This window comes from Ailuropoda melanoleuca, chromosome 3 (genome assembly GCF_002007445.2).
Source record: "Ailuropoda melanoleuca isolate Jingjing chromosome 3, ASM200744v2, whole genome shotgun sequence".
Taxonomy (NCBI): Eukaryota; Metazoa; Chordata; class Mammalia; order Carnivora; family Ursidae; genus Ailuropoda; species Ailuropoda melanoleuca.
The window spans coordinates 100,061,513-100,082,435 of NC_048220.1; the positions used below are offsets into that span (position 1 = coordinate 100,061,513).

General features: G+C 40.8%; 1 protein-coding gene across 1 annotated transcript in view; it reads right to left on the reverse strand.

Moving 5' to 3' along the window:
• The window catches only part of ITK (IL2 inducible T cell kinase), a 60,304-nt gene that overhangs the window by 9,664 nt on the left and 29,717 nt on the right, over positions 1 to 20,923 (reverse strand). The window contains exons 7-13 of the mRNA XM_002912500.4: positions 17,790 to 17,855; positions 13,833 to 13,887; positions 5,347 to 5,429; positions 3,317 to 3,450; positions 2,855 to 2,929; positions 837 to 1,008; positions 238 to 454 (exon numbers count right to left, since the gene is read on the reverse strand). Coding sequence (XP_002912546.1) covers positions 238 to 454; positions 837 to 1,008; positions 2,855 to 2,929; positions 3,317 to 3,450; positions 5,347 to 5,429; positions 13,833 to 13,887; positions 17,790 to 17,855 — 802 coding nt within the window. The remainder of the gene's footprint in view (positions 1 to 237; positions 455 to 836; positions 1,009 to 2,854; positions 2,930 to 3,316; positions 3,451 to 5,346; positions 5,430 to 13,832; positions 13,888 to 17,789; positions 17,856 to 20,923) is intronic.

Below are 20,923 nucleotides of genomic sequence, written 5' to 3' on the forward strand. Positions count from 1 at the left end.
TGTCAAATAAATAAATAAAATCTTTAAAAAAAAAAAAAAAGAAACAAGGCTGAGATTAGAGCCCAGATCTGAGTCCTACTAGGACATCACCATGTGGGTGGAAGAAGGAAGAAGTTGAGAATGGAAGAGAGATGGTCTATGACTTATTATTTATAATGTATTCCCAGTCTGGGTACTCCACATTTCCACAAAGCCCTTCATCCCAGACCTATAGATGTTGGCCCTGCCTCCTCTTACCAGGTCTCTGTGGATGACACATGCCTCTTCCAGGTACGCCATGCCCTCACACACATCCAGGCACATGCCCAGCAGGGTTTCTGAGGCAAAGAGCCCCCGCTGGCTGCGCAGGTAATCTGACAGGCAGCCGTGCTCCATGAACTCAAACACCAGGCAGATGGGGGCCTGCTCTAGGCACACCCCGTACAGCTGGACCAGTTTGGGGTGAGAGAGTTTCCTAGAGAGAAAAGGCAAGGGGCGAGATGGTCTAAACTCGGTCTCCCAAAATTGCACCCCTCCCCCAAACAAAAACAACTCGAAGGATGGTGAGGAGTCAGATGGCATGCGCAAAGATGAATGGAGGCCAGCGTGGCTGGCACACCGTGGACTAGAGGAGAGACAAGGGAGGGGATGAGACTGGGGAGTGGACAGGGCAAGACCGTGACAGGCCTTGCAGACCATGATGGTGAGGAGTTTGATTTGATTCTCCATGCCACTGGAAACCATCAGTAGATTTGAGCAGCAAAGTGGCGTAACATGACATCAAAATGTATGTAAAGAACACAGCACAAAACATCCTCCCCAAGACATCTTTGCGAACTTTTGTTTTGGCTACTCACATCATGACTTCAGCCTCCTCTATGAAGTCCTCTTCTGACATAGCCCCTTCTTGAATGGTTTTGATGGCCACTTTGTCCTTGTTGAGCCAGTAGCCAAGATGTACCAAGCCAAACTGCCCACTGCCAATCTCCTGCACAAAAGTGAGCTCTGTGGGATCAATCACCCATTTCCCTGGAAAAGAGAGAGAGGTTTTTCCAGGGGTGGCAAGCAGTAGATATGAGGTGTAGGGCTACAAGGAGACTATAGATAGCCCTAGATAACATGTTACCTTATTGTTAATATAACCCAAAGACAGCAAATAATACAAGCTTCAGACTTAGAACTATCATAGATAGGTAAAATTATTATCTTTTCCCCACAAATAATAACATAGGATATGCATTTAAAACCATGAAAAATGTATGTGGTGGGGGGAGATTACATGGAAGGAGGAAGGAAAGTGGCATTAATCAAGATACCAAAGAAAATAAATGAAAGGGTTCTTGTAATGTCTCAACTATTTTCTATACCTGATTGAAAATGTTTTATTGTCATTTTTCACATACAGCAAATTTCATTTGAGCTGATCATTCATTCATTCATTCATTTACCCACCAAGTGCATCCACAACGCCCTGTTCAGCCATAGCAGGGGTTGGGAGGAAGGATCCCAAAGGGTCTGGTACAGAGGTAGCAGCCAGCACAGTCTGGCACATGGTAAGCTCTCAAAAAATGTTCAGTAAATGAATAAAAGGAATCCGATTCTCAATTTTTACATTGACAAAATGAGTGGGTTCATCAAATAATCTCTGAGATCCCATCCAGCATAGATATGTTAAGATTCTACCGTTATTAGAATTAACTTATTTTCATAAGGAGGCTAAGAAAGTATGACCGTTTCCTGGCACTTGGCCTAACCATGAACAGCTCAATTTCTATCTCTTTGAGTCAACAGAAAATAGTATGGAATTCCTGCTATGTACCAGGTATGGTGCTAGTTCGGGGTGGAGAGTCCAAAGCAGTGTTTCTCAAAGTAGGACTCTCTAATCACCTGTGTCAAAATCACCTAGAGCGTTTGTTTAAAATGCAGACTCCAGGCCTCCATTATCAGGGATTGTGTTTTGGTTAAGTGTTAGTTAGTGCCCAGCAGCCAACATTCTTTTTTTTTCCTTTTTAAGATTTATTTATTTATTTTTAGCAGGGGGAGGGGCGAGCGAGAGTCTTAGGCAGACTTTGCGGGGAGCACACAGCCTGATGTGGGGCTTGATCTCATGATCCTAAGATCACAACCTGAGCCTAAACCAAGAATCGGATGCTTAACCGGCTGTGCCACCCAGGTGCCCCCAGGAGCCAACATTATTAATAAGCATCCCAGATGACTTAGATGTACACTGAAGTCTGAGAACCACCCACCCAGGAGATACACTATGAAAATTACTCCAGCTTTCTCCTCGACCAGAACAGTTTAGAACAGGGTATGCAAACTCAGATGTCTTTAGGCTCCAGGCAGATAATCAAAAGTGAGGGAAGTAGGGCCAAAGGATAAAAGGACTTATGGCAATGGAGATGCAAGCTTTGCCTAAAGGCATTGAAAAAAAAATCAGCACCATGTTATGCAGACAAACACTTGTAAATGCTTCCAGCTTCCAGCCCTTGCAATGGACCAGACCCAACAAACTAGATGATACAGAAGTTCTAGAAGACAGGGAATGTGGTCCCAAGGCATTATTTTCTAATAGCATTTAGTAGAGTGCTCTGAACAAAGTAGGTGCTCAATAAACACTTCATTGATGAACTCTTAAGTAAAACCAATGGACACTGATTTGACCTTGATAAACGTGCTCATAGATACATCTCTCTCATACACTTGAAATATTCCTTAGTGCACACCATCTCCAGACATACAGTGGACTTGTTATAATGGTTATTTTAAGTCTGGGGAAAAATCAGGTACATGGGAAGTCCATTCAGAATTTGCCTCAGACCTTTAGGGATGTGAGTTAGTGCAAATACGTAATACTGATGAATGCACTGCTCACCGTATCTCAGTCCTGCTGTGACCGGGGCTTTCTGACTCCAGGAACAAACTGGATACCGGAGTCTAGTGACCAGACCTGGGTTGATTAAAACGTGAAAGGCAGTAGTTAGAGCTTTACTGTAGCAATTGTTCAAGTTAAATTACCAGCAAAAATATAATCCAATGCAAAAGCTATTTTTATTCTGGAAAACAAATCCCAAAGTCCAGTCACTGATATTATACCTCCTCCAACAAGAGTAATAAATACAGATGGGCAGGTGGTGAAATCCCATGAGTCTAACAACAGAATTTGCTAATGGAAAATATATAATACGATTAAATATTTGGCATCATTTTCTATTTGGAGATTTAGTTATTATTTATGGTCAGCTTGTCTGAGATGAAGAAACCCGGCGAGGTGGTTGTCATTTTTTCTCTAAGTTCCCCTGCAAGGGGTCCCCCTGGCCTCATCCTTTAAACTCACCTCCTCCATTATGTTGGTGATAATTGATGAGGAGAGGGATGGAGTCAAACACATACTTCTCAGCCACATAATATCGCTTGGGGTTCTCATTTGTTTCTTTGATGTGATAGTGCTTTATACAGGGGTTGTTCTCACTGCAACAAATGAAACATAAATGCAGTGATTATTAACAAGCAATACTTAGACACAAAAATGCCTACTGGTGTCAGATTCCTATTAGCTTTGTTTTTTACCCTCGCAGAAGGATGGCAGGTATATTTCAACTTGTGTGTCAGTCTTGACAGGGTGGCCCTGGGTGCTGGAGTCAGGAGGTCTGCGAGGCTGCATCTAGACGCAATTAGAATCAGTGCCACGATGGATTGGTGATGCTTCCTCTACAGCCACAAAGTGGGGAATGGTCTCGTGTATGCTACATGCTTGCCTCCTCTGCTGTGCGGATTTTACTAACTGGCAGCAGACGATAAGGGAACACTCTGCACCCTTAGTACTCTCGCGACTTTGCAGAGCAAACAGTTAACATAGCTGTCCTGAGTGCTCTCTTTAGAAAGGCCTGCTTGCAAGGTTGGCCCATGGCTGGCATCTGAGAACTTGGATTTTGGGAGGGCTCTCACCATTCCCTAACTGGTAAGGATGGCTCCCTGTTCCTAAATTGTTTGTATAGCACTGTGGTTTATGTTCCATGCCTGCTTTTCTCCTGGGACTCTGGAATTTTGCTATGTGCTAGGCAGAGGGTGTTAGGTGACCAGCCCCCAGTGAAAACCGTGGGCACTGAGTCTCTCCTGAGCTTCGCTGACAGACACCGTTTTACCCCTGTGGTCAAAGCTCGCTGCTGGAGGAATTAAGCACGTCCTGTGTGACTCCACTGGGAGAGGACTCTTGGAAGCTCACGTTTGGCTTCCTCTGGATTTTGGCCCATGTGCCTTTTCCCCTTGCTGCTTTTGCTCCGTATTCTTCTGCTGTAATAAACGTTAGCCTTGAGTACGACTGACTATATGCTGAGTCCTGTGAGTCTTGGTGGTGGATCACTGAACCTGGAGGTGGTCACTCACCTTGGACACCCTCAGCATAGACTTTATTTCTCATTCCTTCTCCATCACATCTTATGGAGCTATAGGTCACTGTCCTCACTGTCCCCAGCCATGGCAGAGGCACGGCCCCTCTGTGATGTGCTTCCTCTCTCCCATCCCTGGGCAGCACCCTTCTTCCCCACCCCCTGTCTAGACCCTGCTCTTGCTCCGAGTCCTGCTCATGTCCTCATTCTCCCAGAAGTGTTCCCTGAGGACACCTTAATCATTCTTTCTCTCTTTTTTCTTAATTCTTACTGGAACTTGCTCATTGACAAACTGCTTTGTTCTTACTTATTTTTTAATTAGAATTTGAGACCTGAATAGGCTCTTAGACATTTGTTTTACTGAGCAGGAAGCTGAGGTACAGAGAGGGGGAGACAAGCAGGGCCTTGTGGTCAGCCAGCTGGAGCGTGATGGTGGCTTGACCACTGGAGCTCCATTGCCTCAGGGACATACCATCAGCTCTTTGAGCCTTGTTTTTTCCTATGGGGGAAGGAGCAGAGTAACTCCTGCCTTCAGAGTTTGTGAGGATGAGAAACAGTCTGTAACATTCTGGCACATGGTAAGGACTCAACAAATGGTAGGTAACTTCATTAGCGGAGCCAGAACGAAGACGCCTATCTTCTCACTTCTGGTTGAAGGTATCTTCTCTGCTAGCTGGGTCAAATTATAAACTCATCCATTGCAACTCAAGTATTTTATTTCTGTAGCGTTCTGCACTCAGGGGTGTTAACTTAGAAAGGAACCTGGCATCTGGACCCAGCTCTGTTATTTTCCAGTGCAATCACTTCAGTTATGTTCTTCATGTCCTGGCCTCGGTTTTCTCGGAGAGATCAGGGAAAGCACACCATTTCTGGTGACCCCTCTACCTCTTGCACTGTCTGATGTTGCTGTGTGGGGCTTGTGGCTTACCCACCTCAGGACCGTCTCTCCCCACTTTGCTGAGCTGACTTAACACCGTACCTTACAATGGCTTTGGTGAAAACAGACACCGTGTATGTTCCTGGAGTCCTGGAATCTCGTACCATGAAGGCTCCTTCTTTGCCCTGGAATGGTTAGAAAATATAGAAGGTTAGTGATCCCAGGAAACCAGCCTCATGCCTCCAGCTCCACTTTTTTGTCTGTGAAAGGAGGAAAGACAATAGGCCAGCTTTGCACAGAGCAGACTTTCAGCAATAACAGCTACCATTTCATTTGTTCATTCAACAGATGTTTCTTGAGGTCCTACCATGGATCAGAGACTTCTGGTGATGACATAAATAGGGAATGAAGACAGAAAAATACAAGCTCTGCCCTTTTGGGGGTCCACATGTACCAGGCTCATTACAGACGTTATCCAACCCTCACTACAACATGGCAATCTAAGATTTCATATCCTCAGTTTGCTGATGAGGACACTGAGTGCCACAGAGCTGGTGTCTTTCTCACAATCCACAACTAGTAAGGGCAGACCTGGGCTTTGAACCTTGAGCGTGGCATGTGAGCAAAGCCCACGTTCCTTCCACTGCTCCATGATACCTCCCCTCAACACATGTTGGAAGCCACTTCTCCATTCCCTTCCAAGGGCACAAAGCTTTCTGATCTTGAATCTTCCTCAGTTCCTTAAGGGGAATGTATGTATTAGGCCCTTTGTAGAGTGCTGATTTTGCTGTGGGCAAAAAGAGGGGAAAAAAAACAAACGTGAAGTTCCTGGCCTCATGAGGGAAGTGGAGAGAAGGGAAAGTCCCAAGAATGTACTCGTCACCCTCACCACCCCCAACAGTTTTGCCAGTGCTGATAGAAAAAGTACAAGCAAATGCATAAGCCAATGTATTCATTCCCAGTGGGAACTTTAAAATCTGAACTCTGTTTGAGCACCTCATGTCTAATGCTCTGTTCTTGCCCAGCTATAAATCTGTGCTGGTAATATTTGCAAAACCTGTTATTATGATTTACGTAACTTCAACATGGTGAGGGCCACAAAGTGAAGCCAGAGAAACACATGAGCCTCGTGGCGAGCCACACATACTGGTTGCATATGGAGCAAAGTCTACACAATTTAGAACAACATGAGCCCCTCCGTCAACCAGCCCCCAAAGTGGGTTGTCTATACCCAACAGAAACAATACACCGAAATGGCCATGTTAATGGTTTGACTCCTAGAACCCCAGCATTATAGGCTGTTTAACAGCACCCCTGGCCTCTATCAACTGGATGTCAGTCCCCGCCAAGTGTTCCCTGGGGGACAAAATCACCCTAGTTGAGAACTACGGATCTGGCTAAACTCCTTATACCCCTGTGTCCCACACTTTGTTGATTATCGTGATCACCTGAAGAATCTGAAGCACAGAACAAGACAAAACAAAACAAAAATAACAACAGTTAACCGTGCTTCACCCCTTACCTATACACTTAGAATCTCTAAGACTGGTACCCTGTCTCCTGAACTTTTTAGAAGCTTGCCACATGATTCTTACAGACATCTGGGTTTGGTCTCCATTGACTCAACTGAACATGGAGCGCTTACTTGTAATAGTCCTGACGAGTAGTCTCTCTCTCTCTCAAAACAGCATTGTGTGTTAGAAAGCTCACCTTGAAATATAACCTGCTACCTCTAACTTGGCCCTAAACCTGCAAGGTGTGTGTGTTTGGGGGTGGTGGCTGGGGACAACTGGCCTTTACATCATTGTGCATTCTTGCCAAACCTATAATTTACTACATAAATGTAAAACTCCCCAAGCTCTTCTTATGTCTTCTAGGATTTCAAGGATCTATTTTGAAAATTGGAGGGGTGTGGAAGGTGAGGGAATTGGATGAAGGGGGCCAAAAGGTATCAACTTCCAGTTACAAGGTAAATAAGACCTGGGAAGTAAGGTACACTATGATGACAATAGTTAACAGTATTGTATTTTCTATGTCAAAGTCGCTAAGAGAGTAGATCTTACCCATTCTCATCATAGGAGAAAATAATCTGTAACTATGTCTACTGATGGATATTAATGAAACTTATTATATTAATCACTTTGCAATGTATACATATATCAAATTATTACATTGTACACTTTAAATTTATAAAATGTTATTTATAAAATGTTATTTATCAGTTATACCTTGATAAATCTGGGGGGAAAAAGGAAATTTGAAGCTGAGACCTGAATCTTCAGGTCTCTATTGCTTAGCCATGTTCTCCCTATCCCAAGGCTGTGAATTTGGGCTGCTCTGGTTGCTGCCTGAAAACGGGGGAAGAATGGAGGAAAATGCAGAAAGCTACTGTATTTCTTTTTCTAAGATATCCTGAAATAGTCCTAGTATTCTTTGTTCACATAGAATTTATTTTAGTAGCTAATTTTTATTTCATGATTTTCTTTTCAATTTAAGAAAATCTGCTGTAATCTTTCTGGAGCAATATATGATCTTAAGCCTACAGTTTGCATCCCACATTACCCACAAGGTGTTCTGTGCAGAAACTTGGACATGGTGAGAACAGAAGAGAGGTAAACAGATTCTGATTTTCCCATTCTCAGATATAAATGTAAACCATTTCTCCAGTGAATTATTAAAGACCCTTTTAATATATGCTTACAAATCCTCCTTTAAAAAACTTGATTCTCCAAGTCTTAGAGTTTTTTCCCCTTTGGGGTCAGTAGTTTATTGAATTTCTAAAATAAAGGTGATCCATGTGACATGAAAAATCCCAGATTAGTTCATTTGATTTTAAAATAGCTTTTGAAGCGTAATTTATATACCATGAAATTCTCCCAGTTCAAGTGTACAATCCAATAATTTTTAGTAAATTTATAGAGCTGTGCAACTCAATCTAATTTTAGGACATTTCCATTACTCCCCAAATATACCTTTGTGGTTTTTTTGCACCCCTGCCATACTAATATGCTTTCTGTCTCTATAGATTTGCCTATTCTAGACATTTCACGTAAATGAAATAATATAATAGGTGGGTTTTTGTGCCTGGCTCCTTTCGCTTGGCATATTGTTTTCAAGATTCATCCAAGTTGTAGTGTGTTTCAGTACTTCGTTCTTTTTCATGGCTGAATAATATTCCATCATAAGACCACACGACATTTTGTTTATCCATTCATCAAAGGATGGACATTGGGCTGTTTCCACCTTGTGGCTACTGTGAATAGTGAATCCGTGTCTGGCTTCTTTTGCTCAACATCATGTTTGTGATACTCATCCGTGCATTACATGTAGCGTAGTCTGTCTTCAGAGATTTCCCCCTTCACTACATATTGAAGCTTTTGCTCTTGCTTCACTGGAATGTGATGGGTTAAACTCAAGGCAGGAAGAAGCAAAACTTCAGCAGAGGAAGATTTTATCTGCATATCTAAGTTATTCTAAAAGGGGAAGAAATAGACCAAAAAAACCCACACAACAACAACAACAACAAACCAAACCCAGAGGTTTATCAAGTGTCTGTAAAGGGGGGAATACAAACATCTCCTCTATTTAATTAGGAATGTTTTATTGTTGTTCTTATTCTTCCAAAGAAGCCATTATTGTTATTATTTTTTAAAACTGTAATCAGAGTGTGGCCCAACTGTTAACAAGAGTATCCACAGACGTGAGAAAAAGGGGAGGTAAGGTTTGCAGTCAGCTCGGCTGAGCATGGGAGGCTCAGAGCTCTTCCCCCACCACCGTTGCTCTAAGTAACATTCAATGAGGGTGACAGGAAACTCTGGTCTGGGGCTGAGGCAGTCTAGAGTTCTGAGGAAAACGAGGCATCCAGCATGTGTGTTACCGCCTACTTCCTGTAAGGGGCTCAGAGGAAGTCACAACCACCAAGAACACTGGAGCTTAAGGGGTCTTTGCTCACATCACCGCCATGCAGAGGGACACTGATTTGTACAATGCAGCCAGAAGGGGGGCCCTCATTCCCTTGGGACATTTTCAAGGTCTCAGTTTACCTTTTACTAATTTACCTAGAAAAATAAAGAGGCCATAATAGGCAGAAAAAAAGTGATGGAGGTGGTGAAATATATGGATGGGAATTATGGGGATGGGAGAATAGAACTTAACTCATATATTCCCTTGTTAACCGTGTGTGTGTGTGTGTGTGTGTGTGCGCATGCACCTGTGTGTATGTGTATGTAGGCATCCCTCCTCTAGTCCAGAACTATGCCACTGATTCACACTCTGAACTTGGCCTCAGTTTACTCTACTGTAACACAGATATTCTTTAAAGGGAATTCTTATTCTACCAGCCCATAATTCTGTGAGTTTCAACTATTTCCTGATTAAATGTATGAGCTTCAGTTTTCTTATCTGTAAAGGTTGTTGGGAGAATTAAAATGCATACAAGATTTCCTGGAATCTACCAGAACAAGGATGATTAGGGCTCTCATTAGCCATTATTGTCACATGCTATGGTATACCATCTGTTGGAAGTATTAATTCTACTGTCTGCCTTTATCTGAGATATATCAACATATTAGGAATATATTTTCTTCTTTCTGATCATATATTTCAAAGGTGAATTTACAGAAGGTAATCTCAACACACAGGGTAGGTTAACGCAAAAGACAGACTGATAATTCATAGCCTTGTCATGTGGCATTACACTTTAGGAGAATGTCTCTGACACATTCAGGAGCTGGATGTTTTCTTCTCTTGAAACAAACCCATTATTAGGTCAACATTGCATCTTTAATGGCTTCTTTGAATCATAGAAATATGATAAACCAATGCCTTAGAATAAGGTTCCTGCCTAAAATTCAGGTCACCCAGTGTGTACAATGAGGTAAGGTATGGAATATCTGCTCTACCTAAGTGGGTTAAGAGAGAAGAGAAACTCCTGAGGCCCAAGGCAGAGTGAGAACAGTGCCACTGGAGAAGTAACGACATTGTACCATAAGGGTTCCAAGGCCAGGCCACCACATTCCGTGGCCAGGGAAAGGGAAAGCATGAGAGGCTTCTTAGAGGCGGTGTTATCTGATAAATGGATAGGACGATGTAGGAGATGCTTTTCTGTGGTTCCCAAACTTGGGTAAGTCCCGGAATCAGCTGGGTGCCACCTCCAGACGTTCTGTCTGGTGAGGGTTGGAGTCTGGAATTTGTATTTTTAAAAATACAATCCCCTAATGATGCCCTTGATCAGCTAGTTCTCTTTAAGCATGGTTGTTAATTTAAAAACATTAATGAAGCATTTGATGTATTCATTCATTCAACACTATTTATTGAGCAACTGCATCGCCATAAATCCAATTTAGGTGCAGCAGGGAGATAAAGCCTTTATATTCTAGTGGAGAGCTATGGATGGGGCCGTACATCAGGAGGTCTAGTTAATAAAAATGTATCAATCCACCACATCAGCGTCCTATACGTGTTAGCTAAAGAGATACTAAACACACCCAGGAAACAATTCTGCTCTAGTTCCAAGCAGCAGACAATACAGGGACTCCCTGAAGTTTGCCCTTATATTACCTAAGGAGGCAAAGAGGATTCGGCAAAGCAGTTCAGAATAGTAGCAGGGGGGAATGTTTCAACTGCCCCAGCAAGCCACATGTACTTAAGTGCGTCCGAAGCACTGCTGTAAAACAGGAGACCTGCTCAGCTGATCATTCATGTGGGCTGTTTCAAGTGCTCCGTGGGTAACACTTCATTAACCAATGTGTGATTGAAAATGACAAAGCTGCACTTGTTTACACATTATAATTCAAGTTTTTAATTAATTTTGCCATCTTCTCAGTTAGTTCTCATCGGCCAGGTTTTACTCTGTTCTCCAGTAACATAGGTTGGGGAACGGGGAGCTGAGGCGGCAGCCCAGGTATCACAAGTCTGACTTGAAAAAATACAGGTTCCCAGGAACCATCTCTGGAGAGTCGGATTTGAGGTCTGGGGCCGGGCCCTCCAGGATTCTGGATTTTTAAGAGCTTCCCAGGGATTCTAACATGTGGTCTCCCGGGGACACAGATGATCTTAAGTGCTGAGCTGATGTGGAACCAAGGAGAAACCAGGGTCCAGTCATGGCTCAGCTCAATTCCTCTTCTCTCCACAAGATGTGACTCCGTAGAGCCTTCCCTGAGCTCCAAGGTCACTGAAGGCCTGCCTCATGCTCATAGTTTACCTTGAATTACCCTCTAACTCTTCAGTTTGTCTTGTTTCCCAGTAGAGCTGAAAGCTTACTGAGGTTAAAGATCCCGTCTCAAGCACCCCTAAGGGCTTCGTCCTGCGCTCAGCAAAATGGTAAGGCACTCGAGTTCATAGGCAGCGATCGTAATCAAGGAAATGGTGCACACACCATAGCTGAGCGGGCTGCTAACGCAGACTGCGGCCAGAACACAGGCTGCCTCGTGTGCACCCCTCCCTGGTAAGCACAGTCTTTTGGGAAATCCATAAACAACTGAACTTGCTCTCTTTGATAAGAACAAGCTGCCCAAGGGCAGAACATCTCACCTGTCCTCTACACTAGCTGCTTGCTAGTCGGCAACGTACCCGAAGAAAATGGAGTTCTCCGCTCCCAGTATGACTGTGGGCTTTCCTTCTCCCCTCCCCTTTTCCTCTTTTAGAAATTCTATTTTTGCCTTTGATAGAATGAATCAATCTGTTACCAGTTTCCCTTTCTACAAAAGTACATAGCATGCTAATAATTAACTGTACGCCTTTAAATTATCGTTTTGGCAATATTCATCAACCTTCCACCTTCCCATCATAGCCTTTCATTCCCTCCCTGGCACGGTCTCAGGTCCCCTTCTCTGTGGCTCATCCCCAACAACTGTGCAAATAGTGGCTACTAGGTCGGTGACCAGCTGTCGCAGTTTGTCCAGGACTGAGCAGGGTGGGGATTTCTGGACACAGGACTCTCAGTTTTTAAAACTGGGACGGTCCCAGGCAAACAACCAGGCAATTGGCCACCCCACCTGCAGTCCATGCAGGAAAGATTTGCAATTCAATTTAAAATTCTTAAAGATAGAAAAACCTTCAAGCCCAAACTGGGAAATGTTATATGGTGAAATGGCAGGAATAGGGTTGACATTTTGGCACAAATAGACTAATGTCTCCATCAGCTCATACCTACTGTTTACTGGTATCACCGGTTAGGCTAGTGTTGGGCACAGGCCATTAATATAGTCTGAATATTACACTTACCTGGAGAGATTTTTCTCTGAATTACTAATGCCTAGATCTTACCAACTAGATATTCTGATTTTATTAATCTGGGGTGGGGCTTGGGCATTGGTATTTTTAAAAATATTTCCCAGGGGACTCTAATGTGCAGACAGGCCTGAGGACCACTGGTCTAGGCATATATGCTGGTAAATTCATTGATTGCTCTGTGGAAGACTTTTTCTCTGTAACTCCATGCATTTGGTTTCTCTGAAAGAGCCATAAATGTGCAATTTTCAGTGCTACCCAAAGTGCAGTCTGAGGATGGGTGCCAGATGGCAAATTGTTGCTGGTCCGCCACCATACAAAAAGAGAAATTGAGAGTAGGCATTTAGAAATTTTTTTATAGCAATCAGAGCAACTTTACGTCTAATGAATGAAAGACTAATAAAAAAACTGAACTTGCATTTTTTGTGTCTTTGCTTCTTTATTTTTCTAGTAGATGATTTTTATTTATTTTATAAAATATAAGTCTGTGACAAATTAGAAATTGAAAACCAGCCACGAAAGTGATCCATCAACACAGCTATTTGAGTGACATTGATCTAGAACAACAAATGACCTTCTGGTCCAGGCAGAGAGGGTTCACCTCGAGTGCCAATCACCTCGTGACAGCTGCCCGGAGCCTCATGTTGAGAAGGATCCCAAAGCCATGGACCATGATCAACTGTGTCACATAAGATCAGGAGCAAAGAGTGACAGTATAAGTACTGGGTAACTGTCATTGCTGATTTAATCCAATGCTCATCTTGTACTCATTGAGAAACTAAGGTCCAGGAAGAAGAAACTAGAATCACCAAATCCCCCACTGTGATGGTGACAGAGCAGGGACTGGGACCTGTGCTTTCTCCACTGCACCATGCTTTCTCTCTTCTTATCCCTCTCTCCCTTAATTCTGACATCCCTGGGCAAGATCAGTCCTGTTGCTCATACTGCATGGCTCTTGAGAACCGTTGCGTAAAAACAAGTTAAAACAAGTGATGTATTTCTTCTGGACACACAACCCAACCAAGGTAGTATCTAAGTCACAGCCGCCCCTGACCTAGCCAGAGAAGCAGGCAAGGCAAACTTAGCCCCATGGCTCCCTGGGGTCAACCACTGCAGCCAGAAAGGCCAGTCTACCTGCTGTGACAGTTGCATGTCAATACCGAGGCCTTGGACCTTCCCCAGTTTTCTTATCCTATTGTATGCTAGTTTCCATAAATCCCCGGAATATTTCCACTGGCCATGAAAACCACTGCATTCCACTATATCAGCTTACTGCATTGGCATAAACCACAGGATGGCTGGAAAAAAGAGCACAATTCATTTTATTTTCAGTCAAAAGGTAGGTTAAGGAGACTTACTGTGTCCAAAAGAAGTTTTTCAGCTTTGTCTCGGCTGATACTTTTATTGTACCACCTGAAAGCAAGAAAAAGTCATATGTCAATGACAGTTAAATTTTTTTTATTATTTACTTGTAAAAGATAATGCTAGAAAATGATTTGGTCCTTTTCTGTCTATACCTGTGCTTTCCAACTTAAAAACAAAGTCAGAAACCATTCCCAGGGAATAAAATATTTAATTGGAAGGGAACAAATGAACCAGAATTGGTAAAGTATCAATAATTTTTGAAGTGGGGTTTTGGGTATATGGAGGTTCATTATATTATTCTCCTTACTTTTGTGCATGTTGGAAATTTTCCATAATAAAATTTTAGAAAACCTTCATCTTCCCCATTTCATAAGTCAGTGGGTGGTTATAAGTAGGATGATGCTAGGACAGCTATAAAAATGGAGCACAAATTTGAAAGTTTAGCCTTGTAAAGCAATTGCAGTATCTTCCTCTTTTAGACTAGTTTTCAAGATCTTCTGCAAAGTAATTATATTATTTTTATAATTTTGGGGTCTGGTGAAAAAAAACCCTAGAAAGTGGTAAGAAGAATATGAGTGATTTTTAGAGGTAAAGTTTTTGAATGTTGCTGGTAACACTTGAGCCATATCCTGACTTCCCCGGCTACTTATGAGATAAGAGAAGATAGAATGATCCAGTTAACAATCAGTTTTAGGAAAGTATAAGCCCCAGAAGAGAGAAGTTCTGGGTAGGGAAGGGACACTACTTATCAAACTTATGTGACTATTAGAAAGCAGCCACAAATCAGGGAATTAGTGGACCCAATCTGATTGTCTGAACATGATGCAATTGAACGGTGCTTTGTACCTCAGTGGACTCTCATAACTTAGTTCAGGGGTGGCCAATATGCTTCATCTCATGCGCAGGCTCTGACCAATCAGTCACAGCTGCCCAAAGCTGCGCACCTGAGCTCAGTAGGTAAGTGTGACACTAAGAGTGATGTCTATCCTGAGTTCAGGAACGGGGAGGGAATGCCAGCTGAAGTGCCTCCTGCATCTAGTCTGACCCTTCATTTTAAGGGAAAGGGATGTGAGATCCAGCCTGGTAAGGAAACTTGCCCAAGATTATGCCCCCAAATCAGGGCAGGAGACCTGAAGCCAATCAGTGGATGTACCAAACCATGATTATGCTCCCAGATGGTACATTTTTTAGTTCTTATGCAGACAACATTAAGTTCAAGGATAAAAACTCATCATATTGGATATTTACATATATATATACACAATTCTAAATGTCTGGATGTTTGCTTGTGAGTCATTTTATTCTCTAGCTGTGATCCCATAATCTGAAAAATGCAAGCCGACAGGGTGTAGAATAAATAGGGCTCACAGACTGTTTTGCTTGTATGGTGTAGTGTTTTGTTTTGTTTTGTTTATGACTTAAAATACCTTTGGGAGGGGGAGCACACTTTTTTATTTGTCCCAGACTCCACCATTCTCTAGTGCTTTATACTCTGCTGGAATTTTGAGTTTGCCCCCTCTATCATAAATGATGAGATTCTGATTAAAAGCAAAAACAAACAAAACTTCCCAGCCTAGTGATCATTTGAAATAAATGCCTATTTATTTTCCTAAAGGCACTGGCTATAAAAAATGAAAGAATTTTATTTAAGCATATTTCCTATATGCTTCATTGCAGCTCAAGTATTCTTGGAATTGACTCTTCTGTTAGCTGAGGGAGGGGCTACTCACACATACTTGATCAAAGCAAGTCTCAGGTTGAGAGACTCTTCAGAAAATGATAGCTCTTCACTACAGTGTCTATTAGAATTTCACCAACAAATAACTTGACCACATTTGAACTAATAAGAGCCCAAATGAGTTAATAGAAGTCTTCATTAGCTAATATTTTTCAACCCTGGTATCTTAACATTTGGTGAGGACTTAAACATTTTTCATTTTTAAATAATTTCAAATGTACAGAAAAGTTATAAAATACTATAAAAGAACCCCCATATACACTTGACTCAGATGAACTAATTTCTGACATTTTACATATTTGCTTTACCATTCCCTCTGAATATATATATATATATATATATATATATATATATATATATGAAATTCTTTCCCAAACCATTTGAGAATAGACTTTAACTCCTAAGTACTTCAGTATGTATTTCTAAGAAATAGAACATACACTTACGTAAACATAATACAACTACCAAAATCAGGAAATTTAACATTGGTGCAATACTATTATCTAATTTCAGACTTTATTCAAATTTCGTTGGTTGTCCCAATGACGTGTTTTGTCACTTTTTATTATTTTTTTTAGAGAGGGAGAAAGAGAGAGAGGCAGGAGAAAGGGGCAGAGGGAGAGGGAGAGAGAGAATCTAAAGCAGGCTCTATGCCCAGCATGGAGCCCAACACACGGCTCGATCTCACAACTCTGAGATCATGACCTGAACTGAAATCAAGAGCCAGATGCTTAACCAACTGAGCCACCCAGGTGCCCCTATTATTTTTTTTAATGGCTCAAGATCCAATCAAAGATTACTAGTCCATATAATCAACACTCATCTCCTTAGGCTCCTTCAATGCGGACCAATTTCTTAGCCTTTTGTGTCATTTATGATATTAGCATTTTTGAAGAGCACAGGTTATTTTGTTGAATATGTAATTGTCTATTATTTCCTCATGATGAAACTCAGATTACGCATGTTTGGGCAGGAATATCACAGAAGTGATGTTGTGTCCTTCTCGGTGCGTCACATCAGGAGGCCCAGGATGTCTGTTTGTCCCTTTATTGATGCGAACTTTGACCACTTGGTTAAAACAGGGGTCTACCAGATATTTCCACTCTATAACTAATAAGTGATTTCTGAGAAGATATTTTGAAACTAGGTAAATATCCAATTTTCACCTCCCTAGTTGTGAAATTTTCATTGATGTTTCTTGCCTGAATTAGTGGATACTTTGAGTTACAAATGGTGATCTTTAAACCTGATCATTCTTTCTACATTCATTAGCTGGCACTCTATGGTAAGAAAGAACTTTCTCGTTTATTTATTTATTTACTTACTCACTTACCTATCAAACTATCTGCATCTTATTGATTGTTATTTTATCCAATGGATTATAGTCCATTACTGTCACTACTTATTTTGACACTCAAATTGTTGCATCTTTGGCCAGAAGGAACAATTTTAAGCTGACTTCTTTGCCCATTTCACAAGTCTACATCATTAAACATTTTGGGGGGCAGTACTTGTTTACTTTCTGGTGCAAGGTGTTCCAAGTTCATTTTGTTCTTTCCCTGCCTCGAGTCTGAATCCCCAAGCCATTTCTCCAAGAACTCCATTTTAGTGGGAAGTGCTACTTAGAAAGGAAGATCTGGGAACACAAGGCTGTTGTGATGCTATGGGGCTATTGCTTCTGGGCCTTCCAGCGGCTGAGCTAGGGAGCATACGTCCATGGTGAGTACATGGTCCACTACAATCGGATTTTATTAAATGGTAGGTAGTTCCATTAAAATTATATCCATGTGAACTCTTCTGTAAATGACAAATTAAAATAAACAATACAAGCTAAGCAGATATTTAATACCCATTTGTCTGCTATTTTGGTATTGGAAGTATTGCCTTAAAGCATGTTTTAAGTGACTTTGTATTTGATCCAGTATTCATACTGTTTTCTTCCTTCTCAAGTAAGACCAAAATTCCTGGAAGAAACTTTTCCTTTTACCACAATCTATGTGGGTATCTAGAGTCATCTCTTTGATAAAAGGGGAGGTGAGTACATATATCGGCCCCCTTCTCCTATTTAAAGTTTCCTCTACTGTTTACTTAGGGATCAAAGTACAAGGAGAAAAAAAAATGCTTGGTACTTTTATCATCAACCAATAATTTATTCCTAATCTAAAGAGGACCTTAGTACCATATTTTTTAGAAAACAAATAAAATATCTTACTCATAGGTTTCCAGGCTATTTGGAGATTTTTCCACCAGATAACTGCTGGGTACGTATCCTTCATGCCTGTTAAGAGGGAAATTCATGTTTAGCCTATTATAGGACAAATTTTCATATCTCCATTTTAGAGGTGGTTCAATCTGCTAAAAGTCATTTAAAGATGGGAGAGTCTCACAGTATTTGGCATTCATGATAAGACATTTTGAAGTTTTACAATAAAAGAGTCGCTAAAAATAAAAAAAATCTGCCATCTGTTAAAGGCAATAGATTTCACCAGTAAAATATGAACCATAATAAATAAGAAGTAGTTACTTCACTTAGAAAGCTCTGTTTGTTGCTCTCCTTATTGTGAAATTTCCTCTAGTGGAAAAAAGATTAATGTTCAGTCTCTATTTTCTATCAGGAAACATTTTCTTTGGGGTGCGACAATCAGTATTCTTTCCACTTTAGTGCTACCATTTTATAGTCACGAAACCAAAATAATTAAAATATAAAAAAATCACTTTCCAACCACAGGCCCCAAAAGATACTGCCAGTCAGCATTATAAGTTTTTAATTCAAGGCCTCCCTAATATTTTTTTGTTGTTTTTAATTGAACTCCTTCAGACATAAATGGTAAAACATGAGAACAAAGAATACAGTCACGCTGGATTTAGAGGTGGGAGTTTCTTTTGAGCAAAAATACATAATTGTGCATAAACAAAGACATATGGATAGATACTAATCACCATAGCAAAATACTTTACATTTGTGTATGGTCCTGTATTTTTCAAAGCACATTAACATTCACTATTGCATTTCATACTACAAGGTGAAAACAATGTCCCTGCTACTCTCTGGGCCTGTGGCTCCCTATCTGTAAAATGAGGGCCCTAAACTAGATGCCACATAAAATTCCTGCCAACTCTGCCAGTCTCTAAAAAGATGCCTGAGAGTTTCTTGCTCTTTATTTCATAAGGCATATTTTAATTTTTATATCATAAAGCAATTTTTCAATCTAGTGATGATGTTTAATGAGGAATGCATAATCTATTTCACAGAATTGTTTTGAGGAGTAAAGCTATCAAGATTGGGGATGCCAAATGTGGGATGATTGTCTCGTATCCTGTGCCCATGGCTGACATTGCTAGTCAATCACGGCATGCTTCCTTTGGAGAACCAAACACCCAGCTTCAGAAGCATCTCTAATATGGTGTTCAAGGCAGTCTCTGCCAATTGATAGAAGTCAAGTTATTCTAAAATTCACTCTTTCTTTTATATCTGTCTTTTGGAATCCACTTGATTATGTCTGGTTTTGCCACACCATATGTTTACAATTCTATTAATAGGTCAAATACTATTTTTACATTCTAAGAGAATAACTGTGTTCCAATATGCCAACCACATAACATTCTGTGACAATATGATGATCACAAGTGGTGATTCTCTTCATTTGTCTGTGGATGTAGAATTTACAAGCTCCCTTCACTTTTAGCATCTCATTGATTTCCTCAACACTGAGAGATAGAGTTGATATTATCATCTGCGTTTCATAGATAAGGAAGTGGACACCCAAAGTTTAAGTGACTTTTCCAAAGACCTACAGCAAGAGCAGCTGATGTTAAAGTCCAAGTCTTCTGTCTCCCCAACCTTGTGTACTTCCCACTACACTGCATTATTACAAAGCACGTTGGGGAAATTCCCAAAGCACCAATTAGACTCTAGGGTGTCCTCTTTGATGGCCTTTGAAGTGCAGAGCTGAGCATTTCCACAGGCCACCGAACAAAGGGTACACTGTCATTTGGGGAAGCGAAACCTAGGAGAAGAAATTTCCTGGCACATTAGGTGTGCTACATAAATGTCGTTGACTGGAGGAGTGAATTTCTGAGTAAGTTCTTCTGGTGTTTGTAGAACAGGGCAGTCTTAAACCTGTTTCTGATATGGGGCTCCTTATAATAGGCAAAAAGGAGGTGATGTGACAGTCCTCACTTGCTAGTCAGTTAGACAGGGGGGTTCCACATGAGGTGCTTTGGGGTCTATTCTCAGCGAACCAGCAACACTGTCTCCCAGACCACAGTCCTTGAAGGAACCATATTTTATACCCCTCCCTCACTCCCCCTGTAGTGGTGTCAATAAGGCTACTTAAAGAGAAGGCACTTTGACAAAGCAAGTTTTGGTGTATGTAAAAAGTAAAGCCTTAACCCTAAAGATATTTGTGTGCCTCTTTTTTTACTCATCAGATTAGCTAGCTTTTTTTTTTTTTTTTTAAGATTAATGATACCCAGTGTTGACACTCCCACACACTGTTGGTGGGTAGTGGGAACGTAAATTTGGCAACCTTTCGGAGGGAATTATCTACCAAAATTGAGACAGGCTCTGACTCAACAGTTCCAGAGTTAGAAATGTGAGATATATATTTTTTCAAAAGAAAAATATATTTTCAAAAATATATATGTTGCAATTTTTTTTTTCAAAAAATTGGCCAGAAACATGAGCATGAGCAATATAAGATCTTCATTGTGGGCTTGTTTAAAATAACAAAGAAAACAAATAACTTGGAAACTAAATGTCTTACCATTTAAGATCATTCAAATATTTATAATACAAGCACACCTTCCAAAACTATGTGATTATTGAAAAAATAAGGTAAATTTGTATCTGTTGATATGAAAAGATCTCCAAGATATATTACTAAAGGTCAAAAGCAAGGTGAAGAGCAGAAGAATCACCTTTGTGTGAATAACAAAAAAAAAAAGATGCATTCACGTATGTATAAATTTTTTGTCTGGGAATACACAAGAAAACGTCAATAGTGATTACTTTTGGAATTGATATGGGGACAAACGGAGGTTGGATTTTTATTTATTTTAAATTAAACAACTATCTAGACCATCCAAACATTGCAGTGATGGAATGTTTTTTTTTTTTTGTTTTTTATGTTTTTAAATCAGTAATAACCTCATACTTTAAAAATATGTAAACCCCTAATATTAATATACAAGGATCTTCATTGCAGTGTTGTTAGTATCTGCAAAATATTGGAAATAACCTGAAAAGCCAGCAAGGGAATTGCTAAATTATGGTACACTTTTGTGTTGGATCCATGCAATCATTGAAATCATATTCTGGAGAATATTCAAGGACTTGGGTAAATA